This window comes from Salmo trutta, chromosome 1 (assembly GCF_901001165.1).
Source record: "Salmo trutta chromosome 1, fSalTru1.1, whole genome shotgun sequence".
NCBI classification, from domain to species: domain Eukaryota; kingdom Metazoa; phylum Chordata; class Actinopteri; order Salmoniformes; family Salmonidae; genus Salmo; species Salmo trutta.
The window spans coordinates 34,970,108-34,982,163 of NC_042957.1; the positions used below are offsets into that span (position 1 = coordinate 34,970,108).

At 43.7% G+C, this 12,056-nt stretch overlaps 1 protein-coding gene across 1 annotated transcript in view; it reads left to right on the forward strand.

Annotated features, from left to right (window-relative positions):
* The window catches only part of cnksr3 (cnksr family member 3), a 45,057-nt gene that overhangs the window by 8,644 nt on the left and 24,357 nt on the right, over positions 1 to 12,056 (forward strand). Inside the window, exon 2 of the mRNA XM_029754777.1 lies at positions 8,324 to 8,487. Within this exon, the coding sequence (XP_029610637.1) occupies positions 8,324 to 8,487 (164 nt within the window). The remainder of the gene's footprint in view (positions 1 to 8,323; positions 8,488 to 12,056) is intronic.

The following is a 12,056-nucleotide window of genomic DNA, read 5'->3' on the forward strand; positions in this document are numbered from 1 at the left end:
GCCAAGAAACACGAGCAATGGACATTAGACCAGTGGAAATCTGTCCTTTGGTCTGGTGAGTCCAAATTTGAGATTGTTGGTTGCAACCATTGTGTCTTTGTGAGACACAGAGTATATGAACGGATGTTCTTGGCATGTGTGGTTCCCACCGTGAAGCATAGAGGACGAGGTGTGATGGTGTGGGGTTGCTTTTCTGGTGACACTGTCAGTGATTTATTTAGAATTCAGGGCACACTTACCTAGCATGGCTACCACAGCATTCTGCAGTGATATGCCATCCCATCTGGTTTGCGCTTAGTGGGACTATCATTTATTTTTCAACAGGACAATGACCCAACACACCTCCAGGCTGTGTAAGGGCTATTTGACAAAGAAGGAGAGTGATGGAGTGCTGCATCAGATGACTGGCCTCCACAATCACACAACCTCAACCCAATTGAGATGGTTGGGGATAAGTTGGACCGCAGAGTGAAGGAAAAACAAGTGCTCACCAACTGTCTAATGTCCATTGCTCGTGTTTCTTGGCCCAAGCAAGTCTCTTCTTCATATTGGTGTCCTTTAGTAGTGGTTTCTTTGCAGCAATTCGACCATGAAGGTCATATTCTACAATGTAGAACTAGTAAAAAATAAAGAAACACCCTTGAATGAGTAGGTGTGTCCAAACCTTTGACTGGTACTGTACATATACTTGCTTGTTGCATTTATGTGTGACCAGCCCCCCAATGACTGATTTATGTGAACAATAAACCTATACGGACTTGTAGTTTAAACTGATTAATGGCACGACACCAGCGCTTCATCAGTGTATTTTGATTGAAACAATGAAGATTGGCAGGCTAGGACAGGCAGCTGCATTTAGCAGGTGTTCTGAATGAGTTATTGGAAGGACGCTTACGAAAGCCTACAGGTCTTGATACGATGCGTTATCACTATACAGTGCACACCAATGATTGGCCACAACATTATCACTATGCAGTACACACCAATGATTGGCCACAACATTATCACTATACAGTACACACCAATGATTGGCCACAACATTATCACTATACAGTACACACCAATGATTGGCCACAACATTATCACTATACAGTACACACCAATGATTGGCCACAACATTATCACTATGCAGTACACACCAATGATTGGCCACAACATTATCACTATACAGTGCACACCAATGATTGCCCACAACATTATCACTATACAGTACACACCAATGATTGGCCACAACATTATCACTATACAGTACACACCAATGATTGGCCACAACATTATCACTATACAGTACACACCAATGATTGCCCACAACATTATCCCTATACAGTACACAGCAATGATTGGCCACAACATTATCACTATACAGTACACACTAATGATTGGCCACAACATTATCACTACACAGTACACCCTAATGTTTGGCCACCACATTATCACTACACAGTACACCCTAATGGTTGGCCACAACATTATCACTACACAGTACACCCTAATGGTTGGCCACCACATTATCACTACACAGTACACCCTAATGGTTGGCCACAACATTATCACTACACAGTACACCCTAATGGTTGGCCACCACATTATCACTACACAGTGCACCCTAATGGTTGGCCACAACATTATCACTACACAGTACACCCTAATGGTTGGCCACAACATTATCACTACACAGTACACCCTAATGATTGGTCACAACATTACCACTACACAGTACACCCTAATGGTTGGCCACAACATTACCACTACACAATACACACTAATGGGGGCCTGAACTGACTCATCCAGATCAGCACATCCTGGTTTAGCCTACATGTTACCACTAGTTTCTCTGACGTACACTATCACCCGTGGGAACATAGATAGGGGCTGTTACTCATTTAATATTATTATCACTATCATGACTCACTATTGTGTCTAATAACTTCTCAGAATAGCAGGGCCTGGAAACTTTCTCTTCATTGTCTCCATCCAGTTCATGTCTGTCAGAAGTGTTTCCATGGGAGCAAAAATTCTATGAATTAACCCTGCTACCCAGAGCCATGAATTAACCCTTTGCTGGTCCCCAAAGTTATGGAGAGATCTGTGAAGACTAGGCACTGCCACCAGTTGTGCTTAACTCCATACATTCAAAGATCACAGGATAGGCTACTATTGTACCAATTCTGGATTTTTCCCAGAATACGCACACACACAACAACACAGTATTTTGTTTAAGTTCAGCACAATTGTTTTGTCTGGTCAAGGAAATCCTTTGTTTGAGATAAGGTGTGTTCCTGTGTTTCCTCTTTCGTTCCCCGTCTGAATGGCCAGTGTGTGAGAGAGATGGATGGGAGTGGCAGAGACAGCGTTGAGTCTATGAATAGTTTCAATGCTTTCGAACCACTCTCTCTTCCTTTCGATTCATGACCACCACCACCCATGTTCTATTGTGAGGGGTGAAGTAAACATTCTGCCTCTGGAATGCAGGTCCAAACTCCACTCATTCATGCACTGTCTAACCCAGCCAGCACAACACATGCCTTTTGTGTGCTGTGATGAACAAGCCAGAGGCCGCTTTTACTTCAGTTCAGTATAATGTCCAATCTGCCAAACCTACAGTGCTCCTGAATTACTATGAACACATTGACTCTCCAATTCGCGGAGATTCTATGCTGGACCACTGCTACATGTCTTTTCGACACAGGTATAAAGCCATCTCCCGTCCTCCTCTTGGCAAATCTGACCATGATTCCATTTTGCTCCTTCCCGCCTACAAACAAAGACTCAATAGGGAAGTTTCGGTATTCAGGTCTGTACGACTGTTTTGATCACTTGGACTTGAATATGTTCCAGGTCGCCTCTCGGGATAAAATCAATTCATACGCAGTCACCGGATTTATAAAAATAAATCATAGATTATGTGATACCGAATAAAAAACTGTGGATGATGGCAGGGAAACTAAAGGAGAAAGATGCCGCTTATGAACATGGCAAGGTGACCGGCGACAATAGCATGGTTAAACAGTACAAACATGACCTAGGCAGATCAATCAAGATGGCAAAACACAAGTATAGGGACAAAGTGGAGAAGCAATTCAGGGGGTCAGATACGAGTCATATGTGGCAGGGGCTTATAACGATCGCGGATTACTAAAAGAAAGCCAGCCACGTCGTGGACACCAACGCCGCCCTGCCGGACGAGCTAAACACCTTTTTCTCACGGTTCAAGCAGAACGACTCTGAGCTGCTGAGGAGAGCCTCTGAGGTCAACGAGGGCTACGTGCTGACGGTCTCCACGGAGGATGCATGTAAGTCATTCAAACGTGTTAACCCCTCGCAAGGTTGCTGGCCCAGACGACAGCTCCTTCGCCACCGACCCTTAGCTGAATGCCCCTTTGGGTGCATACTGCCTGCCCTCCAGGACACCTACAAGAATGCCAAGTATATCATCAGGGACCTCGGTCACCTGAGCCACAGCTTGTTCTCCGCTGAAGCTTGCGTGCGTCGTAGAGCAGAACATTGACGATGCTCTTGTCTGTATCCTCTCGTGCGTAGAAAAAAGGTCGCTTTCACAAGCCCCATGTTACGGATTAGGCGCTTTATATTGGCAGAAAGAGGGGATTGAGGTGCAGTCTCTAGCATAAACACACAGGGAGCTAGTCAATCTTCAAAATGACGTCACCTTGTGACGCACCGGTGCATCAATCGACTCTATTAATGAACACACAATTAACCACGCCGTACTTGGTTAAAACATTTGAACTCACAACACATCAAGGTATATAAATCCTTTTGAATTGATGGTTTACCTTACAAGGAAAGTGACACACTTGAGGAGGAAATCACCAAAGTTCTGGATGAAGCTACATGGGTTTTGTTTGTTTTTATCTTTCTGAAAAATGATTAACTGGATATTTCTGTGGAATGCGATTGCAGCCTGAGCCCTTTACAAGAGTTTACTGACCTCAATGATGTTCTCAGTAACCCCCTTTTTCTTTGCAGAAATCCCCTAATCAGGTGATCAAATGTCAATACTCATAGAGACCGTATGGGTGATGTTTGCTTTCATTGTTAGTGCTGTAAGGGTCTATTTTCTTTATCATACACAGTTGAGTGTATTGTTGAAGACTCCTTTATATCAGTGCTACTGTATTAAACGTGACTATTAAAAACCTTATCTGTCAGATAAGCATAATCGATCTTTTGTATTCCTGGTGTGGGGAAGAAATGATATTGTCACGTCCTGACCAGTAAAGGGGTTATTTGTTATTTGAGTTTGGTCAGGACGTGGCAGGGGGTATTTGTTTTATATGGTTTGGGGTGGTTGTGTATGTAGAGGGGTGTTAGATTTATGTATTCCGGGGTTTTTTGGTTATTGTTCTATGTTAGTGTATTTCTATGTTCTGTCTAGTCGTTTGTATTTCTATGTTTTGCTAATTGGTGTTGGGGCCTTCAGTTGGAGGCAGCTGTCTATCGTTGCCTCTGATTGAAGGTCCTATAATTAGGAGTATGTTTGTTTTGGGGTTTGTGGGAGATTGTTTCTTGTATTGCTGTGTGAGCCTACAAGACTGTTTTGTCGTTTGTTTTGGATTAATAAAAATGAGCATTCACATACCCGCTGCGCCTTGGTCCATCTATTATGACGACCGTGGCAGATATTACATTCTGAGACACTCATCAAGTTCTCATTAGAGTTATCCGAAGGTTCTGTCTCAACTTGGAGACATTTGCAGAATCTTGAAATTCTGTCAATAAAGCTGTTTTGAAGAAAGTTTGATTGATGTTTGGGTTTCTTGGTCTGAGGGTACATATGTTTCCCATAAGGGTCGTGATTAAGGGATAACTAGCGTGTAGGATAACGTTTCAGATACCTGATGAGGGCGGTAATCTCTCTGAACAGCCAGAGACCACCAGCCAATGTCATGCTACACAGCCCATCACCTGCTATTGATAACACACAATGCTCTTACATTTGTCTGTTGTTACTGGATAGAGCTAGGGATGTGTTATAGAGCTGAACTAAGGACATGTTAGCCTGTTGGCTGCATCCCAAATGGCACACTATTCCCTATATAGAGCATTCCTTTTGATGGGCTCTCATCACTCTAAAGGGAATAGGGTGCCATTTGGGATGCGGCTAACATGTCTACAGTTCAGCTCTATAACACATCCCTAGCTCTATCCAGTAACAACAGACAAATGTAAGAGCATTGTGTGTTATCAATAGCAGGTGATGGGCTGTGTAGCATGACATTGGCTGGTGGTCTCTGGCTGTTCAGAGAGATTACTGCCCTCATCAGGTATCTGAAATGTTATCCTACACGCTAGTTATCCCTTAATCACGACCCTTATGGGAAACATATGTACCCTCAGACCAAGAAACCCAAACATCAATCAAACTTTCTTCAAAACAGACCCAAAGTGAACAGTCAACACGGTCAGTACACCCAAGTTGATGGAATTAATGACCTTGGTCAAATGTCTTGGAAACATGTTTTGGAGGAGGAAAATGTCATTTTCTCCACTTATTGCAACTGGTTGGTTACCAACTTAATTAGAACAGTAAAAAAATAAAAAAAATGGTCATACCCATGTACACAGTCTGATATACCATGGCTTTCAACCAATCAGCTTTCAGGGATCAAACCATCCAGTTTATAATTGTAAATAAATCAGTGTTTTTTGCACATGTGCATAACTATAGATAAATCCGACAGGAGTTTGTGTGATGAAAGTTGGACAGCAGATCTCTAAATCTCTGTACAAGAAACACTTGGAGAAACTTTTTTCACCCTCTAAAAAATAAAATAACTAAATAATAATAATTAAAAAAACACTTGGACGAACATCAAAAAAAATATTGTTAGGCTATTTTCTGGCAACTGTGAAGTTATTATGTGCCAGATGTTAAGACAACAAACGGTTATAAATGGCCTATTTGTGAGATGAATTTGTTATTTCAATAGGCATAGGCTACTGACTAAAATCTCGGTTTATAATTGCAATTCAATTTTTCCATGGTTTGCTGAGCTAGTCCCCTATAGCCCCTGATAGGTTAACATCTAATTTCTGGGAAAAGTCCACAGTGAAATTGACATCAAATGTGGAGAATAATACATTTGCGATAGATCTGTGACCATGATCCCAATTGATAACTTCCAATGTAATTAACCAAACATGGCCATTAATAATTGCATAATAACACAAAGCTACAACAATACACTGAAGTTAGGCAACACAGGTAGGCTACACAAATGCCACAAATTGATTTGCAATGACTCCAGCGATATCGTCATTTCAACATATTGTATCCAATGGTAGGCTACAGTAACCTGCAATGGCATAGAAATGAATAGCCTACTTGATGGCCAACTGATGCAAATGTATCATTCTCCACATTTAATGTCAGTTTTATTGTGGACTTTTTCCCCATCATATTTCCACTCGCGCAGCGCTCGAGACCCAAGAACCGAGCATGCGTAAAAACCTTCGCTGGACACGGTTTCCCCGTAACAAAAGTCAACGTTAGAATGCAGTTTACTTTAAACCACGTCTGAGCGAATTTAACTAAATCCTCTAGTGTGCCAAACGTTATTTTACAGTGCCTTGTCGCTGTTATATCATTTCTAGCGCGTTAATGTTTTATGGGAAAAGGGTTGGAAACATTTGTCTCCAGAATCACAATCTAAATTGCCTATCTACAACTGGTAAAAAGTTGCTAGCAGGCACATTGAGCAGCCAGTCTACAATCAGTTTATCAAGTCACTGGCGAGTGGTGAAGTGTGCTTCGATGCTGTTTTGTATTTTACAACTTTCTCACTATCTATTACCAGAGTGTGCATCTGTCTGGCAGTGTTTCATGTTACAAATCAGGTTGTGGCTCGTGACTCAAGATACATGCAAATGAGTTGTCTTAAGCAAACAAGTCTGAGGCGCTGGATAATGGGCAGGTCTGTCTCACTGTCTGGACGTTCTGGCTGCTTTTTCTCATGTTAGTGTGCACTGGGCAAGTGAGCATAATCATAATCCATAACCAACCCTCCAGTAAGTCGTGATGAACTCACTTACTCTGTTTTGAACGAGACTGACTTTATGACCAAAATGATCCTACTTAAACTTTGAAGTCAACTTCGACACTAGAATGAATGTTTCTGACTCATGTCGATGCCACATAGGCCATTTAAAACCAGAGAAGTTGGTTCTATGGGGCAAATTCTACTTTCTATGGGGTGTGGCCAATTCAAATTCATGGTTTGAATTGAATTAAATTCCGAATTGGCCTGGCATCTTGCTTTCCCTTTGCCCTCCTGGAACTCCTTTCCTCTCTCACTGTCATCCTTTGATTTCTTTAAGTATCCACCAAGGGTTTTCTTCTCCCTCAATCCCTATCACTAGAAAGTGGTCAACAAGATCTCATACTCCTGTCCCACCTACATCTCCACCCTTTGGCACAGGGCTAATTAAATTGTCCAAGCATTTAGAATGTGCATTTAATCTAATATTTACAAACTCTATCCCCACAAAAGGTCAAAACACTTAGAAACATTACTTTGATTGTGTACAGATTAACCAGAGTATATTAGTGTAACAACATACAGTCATTAGCTTGTGCTAACACAAAGGTGGCAGGAGGCAACACATTAATGGCTAGTTAAGAGGTGTCTCTGTAAACTCTGCGTCTGTGGCCCAAATGGCACCCTATTCCCTACATAGTGCACTAATTTTTTTTTATACCAGAGCTCTGTGGCCCTGGGGTGTAATCATTAGTCCAAACAGTTGAACTAGTGTTTCTATTGGACAAATTCATCTAGGTCCTGCCCCGTTTTGTTCTGGTTGCGTCCATGGAATCAGTGTAATGAATATACCCCTGGTCAAAAGTAGTGCACTACATAGGGAATACGGTGCCATTTGGGACATAGTGTCAGAGTGAGCCATCTGTCATGTAGCACGGCATTCCAAGCCAACATGAGCCATGGAATTTAATGGCAACATATGGCGACAGTTGCTTTTCTGTTGACTATTTACAACAAGCATGTCCATTCTGGGGACCAGTTGCTGATGCCGTTTGGGCCAGAAGGTCTGAACAACAGATGAGAGCACACTATGTGATCGAATAGCCACTGGTCATAACCGCTGCTATGTGCAATGTGTGGAATTCTGGGTGGCTAGATGTGTGATCAACGGTGGTCAGAGATCAGTTTCATTCCGGTTCTTGCGAGACAGTGCTGTCCTGAGAAATGCCTGAGTGGCGGACTTGTATTGACTCACTACCAATGTTTACTTCTTCGACACGTGTGTGGTATCTCTGTCACAATCCGTCTCCATCTCTCTTTCCCAGGCCTGGACGACAGCCTACAGCAGTATGTCCCATACTTTGAGCGGGAGAAGATTGACGGGGAGCAGCTGTTGAAGATCTCCCACCAGGACCTGCTAGAGCTGGGGGTGACCAGGATCGGACACCAGGAACTGGTGCTGGAGGCTGTCGACCTGCTCTGTGCTCTGGTTAGTGGTCTAAAATATCCAATATCCAATCAGAGGATAACGTTTAGTCACCCTTTGGATAGTCCCCTAGGCGTATCCTGTGTAAGATCTGCAGATGCTCAAACTATCAACAAGCTTCATATCCAAGCATCCGATATCTGCGCATCGCGTAGTTTGATCATGGTTTGATCGCGTCAAATGTCCATTACCATGTCCCAAATGGCAGTGCAATAATCTATAAATCACTCTAAAAGTTAAGTGGGAATTAGAACGAAGGGTCAAATTCCAGTGTGATAACATTCATGCTACTCGGATGACTCTGGTGAAGTGGTCGTTTGTGCAGTAGGTGAAGTGGTCGTGATTGTGCAGTAGGTAGTCCTACTGAGTCAAGGCGTTGCTTCTGGTGCATACGATAGTATATTTAAAATACTAATAGTGAGTTGGTTAGTGGATTATGCCACAGCCTCGGTATCAAGTGGCTGGCTTGACATTTTTAGGGGGGTAACTTGAAATATCATCTTGTTTTCGAGGGGTCTTGAATAAACAGTAAACAAAAGCAAACAAACCCCTTGTTGTGCCCTCAGGCAGAGGGGTAGTTATCTAGCCAGCAGTCAGCTCAGCTTGAGCGAGTCTAAGCGGCCCATAAATGAGAGAAGCTGGCATTGGCCAGGAAACAGGGATTAGGGAGGAATGTCCGGTCAGATGCCTCTCTCTCTCTCGCTCGCTCACTCTCTCCCTTAATATTTCTTTCTCCATATCTCTCTCTCTCTCTGCCCCACCTCCCCCTGTCTCTCTCCCGCTCTCTCTCTCTATCCCTCTCACTCTCTCTTTCTCGCTCTCTCTCTTTCTCTCCATTATTTTCTCTCTATTTTCCCTCCCTCCCTCTCTCTTTCTCCATCGTTCTCTCTGTCTCTCTCTCTGCACCACGCACACACGCGTTCTCTCTATCCCCCTCTCTCTCATAACCCCTTCTCTCTCTCTTTCTCTACCCTCCCTGGGCAAATGACTGGTTCCAGAACAGAAAAGGGATGGTGACTGTCAATTATGAACACAAACAATGCCCACAAAGAAAGTGTCTCTCTCCTCCTCTCTCTGTCTCTGTCTCTCTCTCTCCATCCCATCCCTCTCTCTTTATTCACCCCTCTCTCTCCGCCCCACCTCTCTATCTCTCTCTATCTCTCTCAGTGTGCTGATGTAAGAATTATACACTGTGTTGGGTTGGATTTTCAGGCCCGGATGGAAAGTGGTGTGTTAGCCTGGTCGCCCCAGATCTGTTTGCGCTATCTTGTCAACTCCTATTGGCTATACACAAACAGATCTGCCCTGACCAGGCTAGAAAACAATGTGCTGTATGCTAGTGCTTCATTCTCTGAACTAGATTCAGTGTGTAGTGTGCGATACAGTGCCCCTCTGTGGGGAATTGAAAAAGGAGAGTACAGTATAATCAGTGCTTTACTTCATTGTGAAGTCTGGGTGAATAGGTCTGGCCCACAGGCTAGAGAATGGGGCCTGATACCTCCTAGTGTGAGAATTTACTAACTCAATAGTAGGACAGAGAGTAACCGACTGGCACAGGGCAACTGACTGGGGCCGGAACAGAAGAGTGACTGTCAATTATGAACACAAACAATGGCCACAAAGAAGGTGTGTGTGTCTCTCTAACAGCTGGATTACAGTGTGCTAGTCCAGTGTTTTCTTTAGTGCTGCTATTTCAGCCCTTAATTGTTCAATGAGCCTACAGTTCAATACGTTTACCTTACTGTACATTTTTGTTTGGTCCCATCAATCCCCCAGAATTCTGCAGTGCCAGATCCCATTTTGTGGCCTCATGGTCCATCTGTGATCCATAAGATGGGTGAAATGCTTTGGTGGTAGTGTGCCAGATCCTGTTATCTTTTAAGAGAGGCTTGGTGAGGAAATGAACTGGGATCTTGAACATGTCCAACGTAAGATGGAATAGATATTGTCCGCCCATTATATAGAAGTAAGAGAGAGGGCTTGCTTGGTGGGTTTGCATCCCAAATGGCACCCTATTCCCTACATAGCGCATTACTTTTGACCGTCATCCTATGGGCCCTGGTAAATAAAAAGTGGTGCACTACAAAGGGAATAAGGTTCTATTTGGGATGCAACATGGGACTCTCTGGGCAGAGCTTTATTTTCTCAGGGAGAAATCTCCTGGTGCTCAGGAAACAGATGTGACCTCACCCCCCACCTGTCTCGCACACACACACACACACACACACACACACCCCTTTCAGGAAAAGCCATTACAGCATTGTTCCTGCGGTTTCCGTCCGGTGGTGTCAGATCATTTGCTCCATCCCCAGCCTCACCTCTCCACTGCATCCAAAATGGCACCCTATTCGCTACATAGAGCACTACCTTTGACCAGAGCCCGAGTCAAAAGTAGCCCACTAGGGAATAGAATGCCATCTGGGACGCAGACCTCCTCTCCAACGGTGTCCCATTCATCAGAACCGCTGTACATCTCAGAGTCGACAGAACACTTTCTCCTTTTCCTCCCTCTCTCACGCGCTCTCTTCCTAGCTTATTTCCCTCTCCCTTTTTCCCCTCTTCAGTGCCTGGACGGGAACAGGCAGTCCGTTGGCTGCAGATGTTTTCATTGCGTCTATGCTTCAGGATAGAAACAAACGCGCTGAACAGCTGTTTAGCTGGAGGCTTGTATGTGTGTACTGTGTGTGTGTGTGTGTGTCTGTGTGTGTGTGTGTGTGTGTGTGTGTGTGTGTGCGCGCGCGTGCGTGTGCGCGTGCGTGTGTGTGTTTGGTGATCATGTTAATGATTATCAGAGATCGGAGCGTTTGATCTCAATCAGACCTCGATGACTGGCTGTTGGTCTCTCCCATCCTATAATTCTTTGCACTTAAATAAGGCCGTTTTAGCTCTGTCTACCACAGCTGTGGTGCAGGGCCAGTGATCTTCAGGTGTTAGCCTGCTATAAATCCTTAGAGCTGTGTTTAGACATCATAACATCCTGGAAGTTCAAACGGTGTAACAAGCGTTTAAGTATATTGTCGGTGGAAGGGTCGATCATCATTCTTTCTATTTATTTTAATCTTTTCCTTGTTCACACACTCACACACACACACACACTTTCTCACAGAACACACTGGTGATTTGAGGTAATTGAGGTAGACATAGTGGGGAATATGTTGTAGTCAGATGATGGGTCATGCACAGGCTGCCATGGTGACCGGTCCTGAGGAATGTAGGAGGACTTATCAGTTTGGAATGGCACGCTATTCTGTCTATAGTGCACTACTTCAAATAATTAAACATTGTAAAATCATCCACACCACTGGACCGTTTTGTGTTTTGGGAACATATCTTTCGTGATGTCCCCACAATGTTCCCGCCAGACTGTTCCCACAACGTAAATAAACATTCAGGGAATCTTTAAAGAACAGACATAATGTGTTCTGGGAACGTTCCTGCAACATCAGACGAAGGTTTTATGCAAACATTCTATAATCATCAGCACGAATGGACAGTTTTTTTTGCTGTAAGAATATTTGCCGCAACCTGGTTTGCTGGGATGAGACTCTGGCCAAGAGTAGTGCACTATAGAT